This window comes from Triticum urartu, chromosome 4A (genome assembly GCF_056163025.1).
Source record: "Triticum urartu cultivar PI428250 chromosome 4A, HENAU_Tu73, whole genome shotgun sequence".
Taxonomy (NCBI): domain Eukaryota; kingdom Viridiplantae; phylum Streptophyta; class Magnoliopsida; order Poales; family Poaceae; genus Triticum; species Triticum urartu.
The window spans coordinates 118,098,370-118,118,054 of record NC_141876.1 but is presented as its reverse complement, the minus strand read 5'-3'; the positions used below and the strand labels follow the sequence as shown (position 1 = coordinate 118,118,054).

The 19,685-nt window shown below is 44.0% G+C and overlaps 1 protein-coding gene across 1 annotated transcript; it reads left to right on the top strand.

Annotated features, from left to right (window-relative positions):
- Positions 1 to 920: 920 nt before the first annotated feature.
- LOC125551054 (protein SMAX1-LIKE 3) lies at positions 921 to 4,013 on the top strand. Its single transcript, XM_048714205.2, has 3 exons — positions 921 to 2,268; positions 2,395 to 2,593; positions 2,708 to 4,013. Exons 1-3 carry the CDS (start codon positions 950 to 952, stop codon positions 3,848 to 3,850), a joined length of 2,661 nt encoding a protein of 886 aa, XP_048570162.1. The 5' UTR covers positions 921 to 949; the 3' UTR covers positions 3,851 to 4,013.
- The last annotated feature ends 15,672 nt before the right edge of the window (positions 4,014 to 19,685 follow it).

Genomic DNA, 19,685 nt, shown 5'->3' with positions numbered 1-19,685 from the left:
AGTTTCGCGCGTGAAACGATTCATGCACTTGTTGTCAGAAGGTCCCCTCTGCTCCTGCTTATGAAGCTCGCGGTTATGTCCAACCACGCATGGCACAACAACTCATCCTCCATGGTAGAGTACCTCGCCATCCTTCATACTCCAAGAAATGACATGGCGTTCGAAAATAAGCTCAATGACATTTGACCGAACACCTACCAGGTGTGGTGACCACCATGGACCTCGTCAGTAGTGGGGTGGAATGTACTTGCCTACGGACGTGTCCTGGGTGGAAGACGGCATCGTACAAGGTGAGCGGGTGTGTCGGTGTTGGTTGCGGAGGTCCGACGATGCCTGTGTGTTGGCTAGAGAGGTATAGCGGCAATGTCGGAGGAGTGCGGATGCGAAACAAGGGGAGGAGAAGGGCCGGATTGGAAGAAAATGGGACCGAAAGGGTTTTTTTGTTGGGCCGGAGATGTTGGGGGTCCTACGTGTCTGTTGTCCGGACTTCGGTAAAGCCCCCAATTTTGTCTTCGTTTTGCGAGAAAAAGTATGACCAGATCGGTCAATGGACCTATACAGGCCCGCATTAAATGACATAACATGTCCGGACAACGCGATTCGGACATATGCGGATGGTTTAAGCGTGGGAGATGCCTAAGCCCCCACATGCTTTGCACATTCCTTAACAGAACTACACGACACCTCCGGCCAATTGCACCCTACGCTGCACCAAAAAGCAGAAGGTCACCACATTTTCCAACGCGCACAAGATATATAGAGAGAGGGGGATGATTACAACGCTAATTAGACATCTTAACACGTATGATAGCACTACAACGAAGGTACAGCGACAATAACCTACAATATCCGTGCTCAACTTTCTGCCACGACACACGATAGTAACTGGACTGGACTGGCACAAGGCTGGTATATATGACCAAAAATTAACACAGACCAACCCCACTCCATGCCACTTACTACTAGTCTAGCTAGCACAAGAAGAGAGAGCGGGCTAGCCACGCCAGGTAGATTCAGCAACGTACGCACGTATACCAGCTTTCTTGCAAAGATGCGTGCCGGCGGCTGCGCGGTGCAGCAGGCTCTGGCGCCGGAGGCGGCGTCCGTGGTGAGGCAGGCGGTCACACTGGCACGGCGGCGCGGCCACGCGCAGGTCACCCCGCTCCACGTCGCCACCGCCATGCTCCTTCCCCCGGCGCCGGCGGGCCTGCTCCGCGCCGCCTGCCTCCGCTCCCACTCCCACCCGCTCCAGTGCAAGGCCCTCGAGCTCTGCTTCAACGTCGCGCTCAACCGCCTCCCCACCTCCGGACCCGCCGCCATGTTCCACGGCGGCGCGCACATGCAACACCATCACCACCACCGCGGCGCCTCCGATGCACCCGCGCTGTCCAACGCGCTCGTCGCCGCGTTCAAGCGCGCGCAGGCGCACCAGCGCCGCGGGGGCGCCGGGGACGGCGTCCAGCAGACGGCCGCGCCGGTGCTCACCGCCAAGGTCGAGCTGGAGCAGCTCATCGTCTCCATCCTCGACGACCCGAGCGTGAGCCGCGTCATGCGCGAGGCCGGATTCTCCAGCTCGCAAGTCAAGGACAACGTCGAGAAGGCCGTCTCCTCGGCGTCGCCGTCGTTGGAACGCGCGGCTAACATGACGACGACGAGCTCTATTAAGGAGTCCAGAGCGAAGTCGGCCGGCGGCGACGACGCCATGCGCGTGCTAGAGTGCATGGCGAGCGGGACGAAGCGGTGCTTGGTCGTCGTCGGCGAGGGCGCGGAGGCGGCCGTGAAGGCCGTGATGGACAAGGTGAGCAAGTCGGAGCTTCACCACCGGCACCACGAGCGCCTCAAGAGCGTCCAGTTCGTGCCGCTCTCCGTCACGTCGTTCCGGCACGCCACGAGGGAGCAGGTGGAAGCCAAGACTGGCGAACTCCGCGCGCTCGTTTGCGAGGCCCGCGCCGCCGGTAAGGGCGTCGCGCTCGTCGTAGAGGACCTCGCCTACGCGGCCGACGCCTGGCACAAGAGAAGAGGCGAGCATGTTCACGGCGGACACTCACAGTACTACTGCCCCGTTGAGCACGCCGTCATGGAGGTGAGTGGCCTGGTATCCGGCGACTCTGGCTCCGGCGGCGGAAGGTTCTGGCTGCTAGGGTTTGCGAGCCGCACGGTGTTCATGAAGTGCAGGGTCGGGCAGCCGTCTTTGGAGGCCGTCTGGGGGATCCACCCCCTCGTCGTGCCAGACGGCGGCAGCCTCGCGTTAAGCCTCAGCTGCACCATGTACGTGCTTAACTACAAGCTCGATCGTGGCTACTTCGAGTCTTCGATCGTTTAACATTGCGTCGATTTTTTTACGAATTATTAAAAGAAAGTTAATTCCTGATTGATTGATTTTCGTTCGTGCAGTGAGGCACAGGCTAGCCAGCAAGCAGGAAGATCGATAACGGGGTGGCCCTTGGTCAACGGCGCGGCCATTACCGGCGAGAGCGAGCTCACTTGGTGCGCCAGGACGCCGTCCCCGGAGCCGAACATACCGTCATGGCTTCGCCGGTACCATGACCCATATCACACCACACCGACGAGCAGCAGTACCAGTCTTCAGCAGGTACGTATATGCACGCACAAAATTAACATGTCACGGGAAATAATTATTTACCAGCATGGCAACGGAATGTTTCCTTGGCTAATTAAGCATCTGCACATTTTTCTGTGCATGAAGTTGCAAGATCTATGGAACCCCGTGCGCAATTGGTCAGCAACGCACCACCATACATCGGAGCTAACCTTGAGCTTCTCATCCCCTACATCACCGGCAGCTTCTTCCCTCTCCGGCTACAACAACAACCCGATGACGATGAGCTCGTCCAAGCCTTGTCATCCCGAGCCGAGGAAACCGTGGCCGCCGTCAAACCAAGGGCACGACGGTCCGGCCACAAGGGCGGAGGCGATTCGTGATCTTCCTCGGTGGCATAATACCGAAATCGCTTTCCCAGAATCCATTACGGTTCAATCCAATTCACCCAATGGTCACGGCGGCGGTACGGCAGATCCGGAGCGGCGGCGCCCGAAGTTCACGGAGCTTACCGCAGAAAACCTCAAGATCATGTGTGGCACGCTCGAGGATTGCGTGCCGTGGCATATTAAGGACATGGCAGCGGGCGTTGCCAGCGCTGTGCTCCAACGCCGGTCCGGCATGGCGAGGCAGCGAGACATGCCGACGCCGAGCTCGACGACGTGGCTGCTCTTCAAAGGGAGCGACCGTGACGGCAAGAAGTCCATGGCTCTGGAGATCGCCAAGCTCGTCTTTGGATCCTACAATGACTTCATCTCCATGTCATCAGCCGGCTGCACCCCGGTTCACTCCAGTTCGAGCTCTGGCGAGCTTTCCGGCAAGAGGCAGAGATCGCCGGACTACGAGCATAGCTGCGCACAAAGGTTTTACGAAGCGATCCGCGAGAACCCTCGCCGGGTGCTGATGATCGACGATGTCGAGCAAATGAACCTTGAATCAGAGATCGGCATCAAGAAAGCGATTGCCAGTGGAAGGGCGAGGGGTTGCAATGGCGTTGAGATCAGTCTCGAGGATGCCATCGTAGTGCTGAGCTGCGAAGCATTCGACTCGAGATCTAGGGCTTCCTCTCCTCGGGTCGTCAAGCAGAAGGTCATATGCGACGAGGAATACAGTGGCGGCGTGGAGAAGGGGGTGATGAAGCCGCCATGTTTTAGCTTGGATTTGAACGAGTTCGCCTCTGGTGATGATGAAGGACATCAGGAGGAAGAGGGATTGGATAGTGACGTGGAGATATGTGATGTTGTGGATGGTGTTTTCTTCTTCCGATTACCGGGAGATTTGTCACATTAGCTTGCTTTTCATCATCTTGTCAACAAATTAATTAACCTAGACCCCAGAACCGTTGGTTTTTCCCATTTGGTATTTTGTTATTTTCCCTAGACTTAAACTTATAAATAGCCATCATCTCATGTACAAGAGGCAAAGCATATGTATATTGGTGTTTGGTCTTTCATTATGGCTCTGGCACTGGTACAATTTTCTCTTTGATGTTGTATCATCTTCTTTCTCAATAAATTCACATGTAGCACTTCTTCATGGTTCGGAGAAGCAAGCGAGCTATTTCTCCTGGTTCTGTCAAAATGTTCCCTACATGCATGTTTATATGAAATCATATATCGACAACAGAATTTGTTTTCTATCGTCTCCTTGATTTTTTTTACGTTATGCCTTTCCACAAAAATAACTCATTTAAATTCCTACCACATCATTTTGTGTGTGGCTCTTGACTAAGATAGTATGTTTGATATCTGTGTGCCTATTCAATGGGTTAATGAAATGATCACTTAATTTTCGTGGTTGTGCCAACATTGAAACATTCCTTATGAATTGAAAAGTCATCCGCTTCTCATGAAACTTGTGTATTGTTTCAAACCAGAACTCACTCTATCATTTCGATCCATTGCTACTTTATTGACGTGATATAAGCTCTAGAGTATGTAAATCGTCCCCCCCCCCCCCCCCCCTCCCACTCCCCATGCCCCCTCTAATTGCAGCCTTGTGAAACTTTTACGCATTAAGAAAACAAAAATGCTACACCTACAAAAACGTTACGTACGTTTACGTAGCCTTCCAACTAAACTAAACATCACCCCCCCCTCTGATTTTCAGGGGGTGGGCCCCTCACTTCCCTAAACACCAATACCAATACTCCACATTGGTTATTATGTAAACTACATAGAAATCTTTAAGTAAGTCTAGCATTGCTCTTAAGAAAATATTGGCACATTTGATCCCTTATTAATTATGATTAGGTGACGGATTTTACCCACATCTATTATTTCTCCAAAATGATAAGGTGGTCCCATGTGTCAAGATCACATGGTAGCTGATTAGACATACATTTCAAGTTTGTATTTGCTACTTGCAGGGGGGGGGGGGGGGGGGGGTTGCCCACTACTTTGATTGGGATTTCATGAAATTGGACATAATTTCGGACGCCACTTCGATTGTCTGCCATTTAGCTCTCATGTCATTCTAACAAGTTGATCCATGTTTTCAGTTTGGAAAATAATAATAATATGAGGGTAAAGGGTAGTCGCAATATCACAACTAAGAGTAAAACGTGGCAAGTTATATATGTTAAATGGGATAATCGTTGTCGCAACACACAACTAGGGTGTGGCAAATAAATATTACTCTAAATACTAAATTGACATTTTGATTAAATTTAGGCATCATTTCCACTCTTTAACAAATTAATTGAAGTATTCATTGGAAGTAATTAAACAATGAATCTGGCTAGTTAGTGTTAAGGGTGAAGATAAATACAAATAAAATTAGACATGCATGTAGTGCAGAAAAATAATTTAGCCTATGCATCGTGTTGGACTCGTAAAGCAGTCTTATTATCTCATAATAATTGATGTCTTGCATACGGATGGCGGGATAGGTAATTGTTTAATGTTGACGTGGTCTGTCGAAACATGAATTGCAATCAGCAGCCATATATGCTGCGTTCTGCTCCCCACAAGGTGGAAATATATGTTTAATTTGTTTGGTGCCATGATATTATTCTGGTCTCGTGGAATCATCATGCACCCTTCTTACTGGAGCCACCCTTTTCAAAGCGATGAGGAACCTAATTAGCACACCTTGAATTGTATATATGATCAGGCAATTAATAGATTAGCAAGTGCTTCCCACGACATCGGTCTCACCCAGTTTGACAATCATTTCGCCACAATTATACATGTTACCAAGCCCTAATTTACAACATATGGGTCATATTTGAAAATGATGTGTTTATGAGCTTTTGGTGCTATCATGGAGACCGAATTAGGTAGATATGTTGGGATGCATCACGTAAGGTGAAAAGATGTTTATTCCTGCAAGCAAGTTCTTCAAAAGGGAAAAAGGGTCCTCGTCACCAAAGCATTTACCAAGAATTTCAGCACGCACCAGAACAAATCGTTGTCCAATGCAGATGGAAGTACAATGTGTTGTCTTGGGTGGATGTGCTACATGTGGAAATGTGGTTCCTATAATATTCCTGAACTTTGGTATATATAGGTTTCCCAGTCAATCCATTTTGATCGTAAAATGTAGGAAAAAATCATAGATGGCTGCCGTTACTCCTTATATGATGCACTATTTGTATACTCCTCAAAGTCGATCCTACGTGTGTGTATTAATTTACCGTATGATGCATACGTATCCATTCTATGTGAAAAAAGGTTGGCCCGTGCTTGGCTTAACAGTTCATGTATATGTAGTACTCCCTCCGTTCACAAATATAAGGTGCTCTAATTATTATTTTTCTGAGTTGGGTGTATATAGGCACGTTTTTGTGTGTTTGTTCACACATTTTGTTCGTACGTAGTCCATATTAAAATATCTAAAACATCTTATATTTATGAACAGAGTGAGTACATTCTTACATTGCATGTAGAGTGTATATATTATTGTATCACTAATGACTTCGGGGTTGTAGAAAGGTGAAGGCACTTTAGAAGGCAAGGAGAGCAATCTTTACTAAGGAGATGACCTAAAGTTGTGTTTGCTTTTAGTGTATGGTGATGCCATTTGAGTAAAAGGATCCTCCTTTTCGTGCTTTAGATTTTCCAAATCCACATTCCTACCCATCTCAAAAGTAGTGGGTGTCAAAAGCTAGCTTAACATGAGGGGAATTTAAAATAAAGTTTAGCTAAAGATAAGCATCCGGCCCTTGGTCATTAGAGACCCTAAAGTTTGGTGCTTTAGAATCCTGGAAAGACTCTCTCTCTCTCTCTCTCTCTCTCTCTAGCCCATCAAATCTCACTACAAAAATTCAAGAAACAAGTGTAAGTAGAGAATGACGCGTGCAACTTTTCATAGTTAAAAACTGACATCCGTTGAAACAAGTGTAAGAGAGATTATATTGCATGCATGTGTGTATCTTTACCAATCTTTCTCACATGCTTATCTATTCTTTCCACAAACTAGCACACGTACTGTTTACATAAATTACTGCGCGTATCGATCCCATGATGCTTTTGTGTTTTTTCACTCTCATTTCCATTTTTTCTTGTCTCAAAAGGTGAGAAGAGCTGGCACTACTTTCTTCTCAAAAGGAGCATCATCTATTGATCTCTCTACATCCATCCTGATCGTACGTGCGTATAATACGATTAAAGACGCGTCCTTGTGATAATTACTCTCGACACCTTACTCTTTTGCATGTAAAGTGCTCGCATTACGGTATTTTTAAACAAATGGAGGTCCATAGATAAACAGTTTCCACGCAAATAAGAATAAGAAGCATAAAATAACGCCACATTAGCACGATATGTTCATGCATGCATACCGTTTCATATTGGGTGGCCAGAAATCGACGTGCACCAATTAAGTGGTGAGTCTCTAAAATGTTCATACATGCATTGTTATATTAGTTGGAATTCATATTAGAGGAAATTCCACAAGACACATAAGATCTGCCTACTACAACAAAAATAAAACACAGTTCTACGGAATTTTAATTAATACTCCGGACTCTAGCAATAATGGCTAACAAAAAACAGAATCATGCAGATTAATCTGTTGACTTGAAATATTACAAGCGGGGCCCACATGTAGACGGCCGAGGAGCAGTGTTAGAGCCAAAAAAAATGTATTAGCAAGGCCACCAGTTGTTAAACATGTTGGGGAGGGTCAAACCAATGGAAAATAGGCTTTTAGTAGCAACTAATAATGACTAATCATATGAAGAAAAGTGCATGTTGGCTCGGGCTCAGGCCCCTCCTGGCCACCCCTATCTCCGCCACTTCGGAGGAGCCCAACATTGGCGCCAAGCTCCTCCCGAGACTGAAGCTAACTTCTTTGAGCGAGATGAGCCAATAGAAACCCAACACCGTGGCGAAAATAATTAGTCGTGACGGCGGACGGCCTTGTTAGCAGAAGATTGTGGTGACGGGCTACCGCCTCATTGAGTGGCTTCACCTCATGCTGCTTCTCGCACACACGAAGGTCGGCCATCCAGGGAGCCTCCACATGGTAACCATCAACCGGGAAGCTATGATGTGAGGCAACCACTAGCACCACTACAATGAAAGAGGGCCTACCTTGCCGAATTCGAGTAGGAAGAAGGGATCATGGCAGATGGGAGACTTGTCTGGAGGGGGCAAGGGGTCATAATGCCACATTGCGCGTCGTTGCCCCATCACCTCTGGTTGCCTCTTTCATGAGGGTCACTTAGTATTAGGAACAATCCTCAGAGGTAGTTGCTCCCAAATACTTTCGGCAGCCTCTTGTAAACTAACACATGAGATTTTTTGGGGGAAACCTAACTCACACAATAATATTGTAAAGAAAACTCATTTAGTGTATAAAATGGAACAACCTTTAAGAATTATTTGAGGTGATTATGATAAAAGCCCACTTCTAAGAATTGTAGGCCACAGTCGGGTTTGTAACCAAAACCACCTCTAGCACCTTACTAACCACAAGTGTGTGCATGTCTCTCACCCCCGCCATTGTTATTTCTCCCCCTTCATGCTCTTCTCTACCCAAACTGCGGCGCCCAAACCCTAGGAGCACCGCTGCTACCACCTCTACTTCCATGGCCAGTAGTGCCATCACCGTCTCTAGATCTAAGAGCTCTTCATCGCTAAGAATAATCCCTCGTCGCCACCACGAGCAATGTGGTCATTGTCATCTTCGACGAGCGTAGAAACCAAGCCATCTAGCCATCCCCGTCAATCCAAGGTACCCCACCACTGAAGCGGTATAGTGCACTGGCATCGCACAATTTGCCGAATTGGGTGTGCGACGGATGGTATGCCAAGCCCCGCCATCCATCGACCCGATGTGGTTGCTACTGCCACAACAATGAGGTGCTCATTGAGGTTGGCTGACAGATCCTAGGATGAGAATGTCGTGACCAGTGTCCTCCATAGGCATGATCCATTGAGGCGTCCGTTGATGTGGTTGTCATCTGTTCCCGCTCGGTCCTGGGAGAAGAAGGCCATCGATGACCCCATCACCACACATGGCGAGCTCATGCATGGTACCGGCTTTTGTGCCTATGAATATGTTTAATTAGAGTTAGTTGATTGGTAGTAATGCTTATGCTAATTTTGTAACATATTTGTTGTGGGGTTAGGTAATTAAGTTTACTTTGAGGTTAATTAGGTGCATACGTTAATTTAATTGTAGGTATGCCTACAGATACATTTAAATAATGTAGCTGTTAATAATGATGGTCATCTGGATCCCAAACTTGGTAAAACTGGTACATGTTCATGTATCCTAAACTTCACCATGTATATGTTCGTTTACTTACACTGGTACGTGTCGGTGTTATACAAACGGTTTTAACCCCTTTCCGCGACGGCGTTCGGAACCGTCACCTAGTGAGTGACTGCAATAGGTGGGTCCTTCCCACACGACCCAGAAACCGTTGGGGGTATGCCCTCCTGGCACACACGCTCGGCAAAGTGAGGTCGTGTGCGACCGGCGAGCGACCAAATACGGTTATACATATAGTAGTTCTAAAAAAATACAATTATACAGGCGAAATCATTTTTGGTCATAAGTACATCCCACACAGCCAGTCCTCGCTAAACGTTTTCGTTCGTATATACATCTCACGCAGTCACTCCAAGAAAACCGTTTGCGCAAGGTGGCGTAACGCAAACAGTTTTCAAGAGAATGCCATGTGTGATTGTTCATTGATCCAATACGGTTTATTCCTAGAAACTGTGTGCGTTGCCTGAGGTCATCGCCCACAGTGTTTTCTCAATAACCGCTTGCAATAGGAAAACCCAATTAGCAGTCTAATTGGCCAATTAGCAGGCTAATTGCCCTATTATTAATAATCCATTTACTAATCTGGTTGACATTCATATTAAGCACATAATATATTTCATTTCCATATTAAGGAAGAAGGATTTCATAATTGAAATACATCCGAGTATACAAAATGATATAGTTTCAGCACTCAGCTACCCCATTACACAACTACACCAGCACCAAGTTTGACATGCAACATCTAGAACCTTTTGAAATTAACATCATAGACGGTACATAGACAGATGCATCTCATCTGGAAAACTGCTGAAGCGGAAGGAGAATATTGAGCCTTCATTCATGTTGAAGGTCTTTGCAACTTTAGGCCAGTACCTATGGATGATTGACCGTCTATCCTCTGACCTCTTCAGGAACACTTCAATATTGAACCGTGGGTGTTGTATGAAAATTTTCCTCGCCTCCCGATCAAAGAGGTGGTTTGAGAGGTAGTCATCAGTGGACTGCTTTAATTTGGAAAGGCTGAAAACAAGGATGTGCATAAGTATCATCTCTATATTGAAAATGAAGCAAAGAAATAAAAAAAGGCAAGGTATAATAGTTAGTACCATCTTGTAAACCTTAGTACTTCCCATTGTTTCTCTGCAACACATATAAGGTAGTTAGTTATCAGGTTAAGTAAGATTTCACATGCTATTAGTAAAATATGTTGATGATAAATAAGCACATTGTAGATTCATCAGATTAATTCAAGCCACATGGAAAACCCATTTATCCAAACCAAGCATGATTAAGAACTAGAAAATATAGCAATTGTATATATTTCTCATGTATTAACTGCAACCAAATTTGGTTTATTCCTCACATGGTATACAATAACAAAATGCAGCCACAACAATTGAACATCGCATTGCAGAATTGAACCAAGCAGTTAACTAAACACCACAACAAATGAACCAAACATTAACTGAGCACCACATTGCACATTATAACATACTTCTAATAGAAGATCAGACAGTTAACCAAATCAAGCATGATTAAGAACTAGGAAATATAATACTTGTATATGTTTCTCATGTATTAAGTACAACCAAATTCGATTTATTCCTCACATGGTATACAATAACAGAATGCGGCCACAACAATTGAACATCGCATTGCAGAATTGAACCAAGCAGTTAACTAAACACCACAACAAATGAACCAAACGTTAACTGAGCACCACATTGCACAATATAACATACTCGTAATAGAATAACCAAACCAAGCATGTTTAACAACTTGGAAATATAGCAATTGTATTTGTTTCTCATATATTTAGTACAGCCAAATTCGATTTATTGCTCACATGGTATACAATAACAGAATGCACCCACAACAATTGAACACCGCATTGCAGAATTGAACCAACCAGTTAACTAAACACCACAATAAATGAACCAAACATTAACTGAGCACCACATTGCACAATATAACATACTCCTAATAGAAGATCGGACAGTTAACCAAACCAAGCATGCTTGACAACTTGGAAAATTGCACCCTGAAGAATTGAACATCACATTTGCAGAATTGAACCAAATAGTTAACTGAACACCATATTGCACGACATATAGAACATATACTCTAGAGCAGAAGATTGCATGGTAAAAGTAGATAGCATAATCCACTAGAATTTGTTAAGGAAATGCAGTAGCTAGAAAACTGAACATGGGTCCTTATAGTGAGCTAATAAGACAAGCTACTCCTCATTGTCGGAGATATCAATGACGATTGGCTCTTTGGACATGGAAGAGGGCGAGGCCTCCGCATCGTGGGTGCCCTCATCGTAGTGGTGAGTGATACGTCCATTTTGCATCATGCTTTTATATCGATATTTATTGCATTCTGGGCTCTTATTACACAATATTTCACAATATTTATGATGTTTCTCTCTTATTTTATAAGGTTTACATGAAGAGGGAGAATGCCGGCAGCTGGAATTTTGGGCTGGAAAAGCAGCAAATATTAGAGACCTATTCTGCACAACTCCAAAAGTCCTGAAACTCCACGAAAGTCAGTTTTGGAATATATAAAAAAATATTGGGCGAAGAAAGCACCAGAGGGGGGCCACCCACCATCCACGAGGGTGGGGGCACACCCTACCCCCATGGGCACGCCCCCTGCCTCGTGGCCCCCTGGCAGGCCTCCGGTGCCCATCTTTTGCTATATGAAGTCTTTCTCCCTGCAAAAAATAGAGAGGAAGCTTTCGGGACGAAGCACTGCCGTCTCGAGGCGAACCTTGGCGGAACCAATCTATGGCTCCGGCGGAGCTGTTCTGTGGGGGAAACATCCCTCTGGGAGGGGGAAATCATCACCATCGTCATCACCATCGATCCTGTCATCGGGAGGGGGTCAATCTCCATCAACATCTTCACCAGCACCATCTCCTCTCAAACCCTAGCTCATCTCTTGTATCCGATCTTTGTCTCAAAACCTCAGATTGGTACCTGTGGGTTGCTAGTAGTGTTGATTACTCCTTGTAGTTGATGCTAGTTGGTTTATTCGGTGAAAGATCATATGTTCAGATCCTTTATGCATATTAATACCCCTCTGATTGTGAACATGAATATTACTTGTGAGTACTTATGTTTGTTCCCGAGGACATGGGAGAAGTCTTGCTATAAGTAGTCATGTGAATTTGGTATTCGTTCGATATTTTGATGAGATGTATGTTGTCTCTCCTCTAGTGGTGTCATGTGAACGTCGACTACATGACACTTCACCATTGTTTGGGCCTAGGGGAAGGCATTGGGAAGTAATAAGTAGATGATGGGTTGCTAGAGTGATAGAAGCTTAAACCCTAGTTTATGCGTTGCTTTGTAAGGGGCTGATTTGGATCCACATGTTTCATGCTATGGTTAGGTTTACCTTAATACTTCTTTTGTAGTTGCGGATGCTTGCAAGAGGGGTTAATCATAAGTGGGATGCTTGTCCAAGGAAGAGCAGTACCCAAGCACCGGTCCACCCACATATCAAATTATCAAAGTAACGAACGTGAATCATATGAGCATGATGAAAACTAGCTTGACGATAATTCCAATGTGTCCTCGGGAGCGTTTTCCTTTATATAAGAGTTTGTCCAGGCTTGTCCTTTGCTACAAAAAGGATTGGCCCACCTTGCTGCACCTTGTATACTTTTGTTACTTGTTACCCGTTACAAATTACCTTATCACAAAACTATCTGTTACCGATAATTTTAGTGCTTGCAGAGAATACCTTACTGAAAACTGCTTATCATTTCATTCTGCTCCTCGTTGGGTTCGACACTCTTACTTATAGAAAGGACTACGATAGATCCCCTATACTTGTGGGTCATTAGTGAGTTGCATGAGTCGCTCCAGGCACCAACCTGCTGGCTCTTAAGATGAGGTAAGCACATGCATGCTGAGAAAACACCTCGTAATATTTGTCGAAGGCACCGACGTTGGCCTTGAGAAAATGCCACGAACTGTCGTTTAAAGCAGCCAATCGCGTCGCGGCATCAGCGTGCGAGGTGTCGATGGTGGACTCGACGGCGAGGTGCTCCTCCAAGATCTGGGGGTCGGCACGAATGGCAGCCATCGTGACCTCATCCGTGCGTGCGGCCATGATTTGCTTCTCCGTTGCCAAATGCTCCTTGAGATCCTGGAAATACGTGCAACATGGCTTAGGGCGGCACTTATTTGGTGGAGGGGTCGGTGATATGGGTGAAAGGTGTCGCGCTCGCGCCGGCGGTCAGGGCATGTGGGATGTCGAAGGAGGAGGAGGATGGGGGTCGGGTGTGGATTACCTGCCTGGATAGACGAGGCCGAGCAGCGTGAAGGAGGGTCGCCGGCGAGGAGGCGGCGCTGCAAGCAAGGAGTGAAGCTTTCAACTTGGAAAGGAAGGCGAAAACAGGAGAAATGTGGCTTTTGGTAAGGGGGAGGGGTAGGGAGGTAGATATTTTTGCGGAAGCCGAAAATTTGGAATCGCTTGAGCGAAAAAACTAGCGCGCAAAGTGTCATCAGACACGGTCCTTTATTTAGAGCGGGCTGTGGACTATAGCCGTCGCACCTTCTTGCGTAAGCCGTATGTGTACTATACTCTGACGGTGCTCCAAGATATTTTGTGCTGCATCTCACACGGTTGGTTATAATAAACTGTGTGGGATCTACTTGATTTTTCGTTTGATTTGAATTCCATAATGGGGTCACAATAGCAACGAGCGGTGTTTGAATTGCTAGACCTTTTATGTGCAGTGAACATGCAACTATATGTGTGTCGTAAAATAATTGGAATTATTCAAGATTCGTTTGGACATTTTATACATTAAATTGGTTTTGTAGCCATTTCAGGTGCACAATTCAAAATTAAACTACATGCACATGCTCCGGTGCACCAACATGGGTTGTAAAATCATATATGTGTCCATGGGTTTATGCTTATGTCCCATGCAAGAAATGGGGATGAATTTCGAACACCACTGCGCCGTGGCTCTCCGGCAAATGTTGACGTACTTGCTTTTTTAATTCTAGTAAATTGAAAAGTCGTCCGAAATTTCATGAAACTTGGCATGCTATCATGGAGCGGCATCAAACATGTCGTGGTAATTTTTTTGTCCTATTTGGGGTAGGTTTGGGTATAAGCTTCTCATAAACCAGAGCTTCTCACAACAAGCGTGATGGTTTCGGTAGGGAACATTTCACCTTTCTAGACGAAACGATATCCGTTGCATCTTCTTGATTTCATTTTTTTCCTAGTGTCAACATAGAACAACTGGAGTGTTGTGTCAATTTTTGGGATTTTTAGGGGTTTGTTTGGACATTTTTATACATTAACTGAGTTTTCTATGCATTCATGTGCATAATTCAAATTTGAACTACATGCACATGCTCTAATGCATATAAACTAGTTGAAAAATCAAATATGTGCCCTTGGTTGCATGCTTAGGTCCCATGCAAGAAATGGGAATGAATGTCAAACACCCTGCCACCATCACTCGGCCGCAAACATTAAGATACCTGGTTTTTAAATTCTAGTAAATCCAGAACTCGTCAGAAATTCATGAAACTTGGCATGCTATCATGGAGGAGCATCAAAATTCCGTGGTAAAATTTTTGTCCCATTTGGGGCAGGTTTGGGGATATGCTTCTCACAAACCAGAGCTTCTCACAATAGGCCTGATGCTTTCGGTAGGGAACGTCCTACTGATGTCTACCACACAACCTTCTTCTTGTAGACGTTGTTGGGCCTGCAAGTGCAGAGGTTTGTAGGACAGTAGCAAATTTTCCTCAAGTGGATGACCTAAGGTTTATCAATCCGTGGGAGGCGTAGGATGAAGATGGTCTCTCTCAAACAACCCTGCAACCAAATGGCAAAGAGTCTCCTGTGTCCCCAACACACCCAATACAATGGTAAATTGTATAGGTGCACTAGTTCGGCGAAGAGATGGTGATACAAGTGCAATATGGATGGTAGATATAGGTTTTTGTAATCTGAAAATATAAAAACAACAAGGTAACTAATGATAAAAGTGAACACAAACAGTATTGCAATGCTTCGAAACCAGCCCTAGGGTTCATACTTTCACTAGTGCAAGTTCTCTCAACAATAATAACATAATTAGATCATATAACAATCCCTCAACATGCAACAAAGAGTCACTCCAAAGTCACTAATAGCGGAGAACAAACGAAGAGATTATTGTAGGGTACGAAACCACCCCAAAGTTATTCTTTTCCATCAATCCATTAGGCTATTCCTATAAGTGACACAAACAGCCCTAGAGTTCATAGTAAAATAACACCTTAAGACACAAATCAACCAAAACCCTAATGTCACCTAGATACTCCAATGTCACCACAAGTATCTACGGGTATGATTATAAGATATGCATCACACAATCTCAGATTCATCTATTCAACCAACACAAATAACTTCAAAGAGTGCCCCAAAGTTTCTACCGGAGAGTCAAGACGAAAACGTGTGCCAACCCCTATGCATAGATTCCCAATGTCACGGAATCCGCAAGTCGATCACCAAAACATACATCAAGTGAATCAATAGAATACCCCATTGTCACCATGGGTATCCCACGCAAGACATACATCAAGTGTTCTCAAATCTTTAAAGACTCAATCCGATAAGATAACTTCAAAGGGAAAACTCACTCCATTACAAGAAGGTAGAGGGGGAGAAACATCATAAGATCCAACTACAGTAGCAAAGCTCGTGGTACATCAAGATCGTGCCAAATCAAGAACACGAGAGAGAGAGAGAGAGATCAAACACATAGCTACTGGTACATACCCTTAGTACCGAGGGTGAACTACTCCCTCCTCGTCTTGGAGAGCGCCGAGATGATGAAGATGGCCACCGGTGATGGATCCCCCCTCCGGCAGGGTCCCGGAACAGGGTCCCAATTGGTTTTTGGTGGCTATAGAGGCTTGCGGCGGCGGAACTCCCGATCTAGGTTTCTTTTCGGTGGTTTATGTATTTATAAGAATTTTTGGCATCGGTCTTACGTCAGGGGGGTCTCCGAGTCATCCACGAGATAGGGGGCGAGCCTAGGGGGTAGGGCGCGCCCTCCACCCTCGTGGATGACTCGGGACTCTTCTGGCCCAACTCTTTTACTTCGGGGGCTTCTTTTGGTCCATAAAAAATCATCAAAAATTGGCACATCAATTCGACTCCGTTTGGTATTCCTTTTCTGTAAAACTCAAAAACAAGGAAAAAACAGAAACTGGCATTGGGCTCTAGGTTAATAGGTTAGTCCCAAAAATCATATAAAATATCATATAAATGCATATAAAACATCCTAGATTGATAATATAATAGCATGGAACAATCAAAAATTATAGGTACATTGGAGACGTATCAAGTATCCCAAGCTTAATTCCTACTCGTCCTCAAGTAGGTAAATGATAAAAATAGAATTTTTGATGTGGAATGCTACCTAACACATTTATCAAAGTAATCTTATCTATTGTGGCAAGTTTATTCAGATCCATAGGATTCAAAACAAAAGTTTAATATTGAAATAAAAACAATAATACTTCAAGCATACTAACAAGGCAATTATGTCTTCTCAAAATAGCATGGCCAAAGAAAGCTTATCCCTACAAAATCATATAGTCTGGCTATGCTCCATCTTCATCACACAAAATATTCAAATCATGCACAACCCCAATGACAAGACAAGCAATTGTTTCATACTTTTGATGTTCTCAAACTTTTTCAACTTTCACGCAATACATGAGCGTGAGCCATGGACATAGCACTATAGGTGGAATAGAATATGGTGGTTATGGAGAAGACAAAAGGAGAAGATAGTCTCACATCAACTAGGCGTATCAACGGGCTATGGAGATGACCATCAATAGATATCAATGTGAGTGAGTAGGGATTGCCATGCAACGGATGCACTAGAGCTATAAGTGTATGAAAGCTCAAAAAGAAACTAAGTGGGTGTGCATCCAACTTGCTTGCTCATGAACACCTAGGGCATTTGAGGAAGCCCATCGTTGGAATAGACAAGCCAAGTTCTATGATGAAAAATTCCCACTAGTATATGAAAGTGACAACACATGAGACTCTCTATTATGAAGATCATGGTGCTACTTTGAAGCACAAGTGTGGTAAAAGGATAGTAGCATTGCCCCTTCTCTCTTTCTCTCTCATTTTTTTTGTTTTTTGGGCCTTCTCTTTTTTTGGCCTTTCTCTTTTTTTATTCCTCACATGGGACAATGCTCTAATAATAATGATCATCACACTTCTATTTATTTACAACTCAAAGATTAAAACTCGATACTTAGAACAAAATATGACTCTATATGAATGCCTCCGGCGGTGTACCGGAATGTGCAATGACTCAAGAGTGACATGTATGAAAGAATTATGAAAGGTGGCTTTGCCACAAATATGATGTCAACTACATGATCATGCAAAGCAATATGACAATGATGAAGCGTGTCAGAATAAACGAAACGGTGGAAAGTTGCATGGCAACATATCTCGGAATGGCTACAGAAACGCCATAATAGGTAGGTATGGTGGATGTTTTGAGGAAGGTATATGGTGGGTTTATGGTACCGGCGAAAGTTGTGCGGTACTAGAGAGGCTAGCAATGGTGGAAGGATGAGAGTGCGTATAATCCATGGACTCAACATTAGTCATAAAGAACTCACATACTTATTGCAAAAATCTATTAGCTATGGAAACAAAGTACTACACGCATGCTCCTAGGGGGATAGATTGGTAGGAAAAGACCATTGCTCGTCCCCGACCGCCACTCATAAGGAAGACAAAAAAATATCTCATGCTCCAACTTCGTTACATAACGGTTCACCATACATGCATGCTACGGGACTCACAAACCTTAACACAAGTATCTCTAAAATTCACAACTACTCACTAGCATGAATCTAATATTACCATCTTCATATCTCAAACAATCATAAGGAATCAAACTTCTCATAGTATTCAATGCACTTCATATGAAAGTTTTTATTATATCCCTCTTGGATGCCCATCATATTAGGACTAAATTCATAACCAAAGCAAACTACCATGCTGTCTAGAGACTCTCAAAATGATAGAAGTGAAGCATGAGAGTTCAACAATTTCTTCAAAATAAAACTACCACCGTGCTCTAAAAAGATTTAAGTGAAGCACTAGAGAAAATGACAAACTACTCCAAAAGGTATAAGTGCAGATCAATGAGTAGTCGAATAATTATGTAACTATGTGAAGACTCCTTCTCATAAATAAAATTTCAGATCTTAAGTACTTTATTCAAACAGCAAGCAAAATAAAATAAAATGACATTGCAAGGATAGCGCATATCATGTGAAGAAGCAAAAACTTAGGTTCAACCAAAACTGACCGATAGTTGTTGAAGAAGAAAGGTGGGATGCCAACCGGGGAATCCCCAAGCTTAGATGCATGAGACTTATTGAAATATGGACTAGGGATGCCTTGGGCATCCCCAAGATTGAGCTTTTCTGTCTCCTTAATTCCTTTCATATCGCGGTTTCTCTAAATCTTGAAAACTTCATCCACACAAAACTCAACAAGAACTCGTGAGATAAGTTAGTATAAATCCATGCTAAACCTTATCATTCTCTACTGTAGCAAATCACTATAATTATTATTTAACATTGCCTACTAATTGCCTCTGCATATTTATCACTCCTATCCTCAAATAGAATCATTAAACAAGCAAACATATGCAAACAATACAAACATAACAACAATCTGTCTAAACAGGATAGTCTATAAACAATGCAAGAGGAATCATACTTATTTAACTCCAAAAATTCTGAAAAATTACCACACTATAGATAATTTGTTGTTGCTCATTGTGTAAAAATTTCAAGATTTTATCATGTTCTGACTATTCACAAATATTCAAAACATAACAGCAAACTTTCTGTTTTTAAAACAGCAACATATGGACTTGCAAAATAAGCATGGTAAAGGCTACACTTGACTTTTTTATTGAACTAAAAGATGAAAAACATTACTATTAATAACAGCAAGCAAATCCTAATGAAATAAAATGACGCTCCAAGCAAAACACATACCATGTGGTGAATAAAAATTTAGCTCCAAGTAAGGTTACCGATGGATGAATGAAGACGAAAGAGGGGATGCCATCCGGGGCATCCCCAAGCTTAGGTTCTTGGTTGTCATTGAATATTACCTTGGGGGTGCCTTGGGCATCCCCAAGCTTAGTCTATTGTCACTTTATTATGTAGTCCATCAAAACTTTACCCAAAACTTGAAAACTTCACAACACAAAACTTAATAGAAAACTCATGAGCTCCGTTAGTATAAGAAAGCAAATCACCACTTAGGTACTGTCAAGACAAGATTCATAATTTTTCTCACATGATGCCTACTG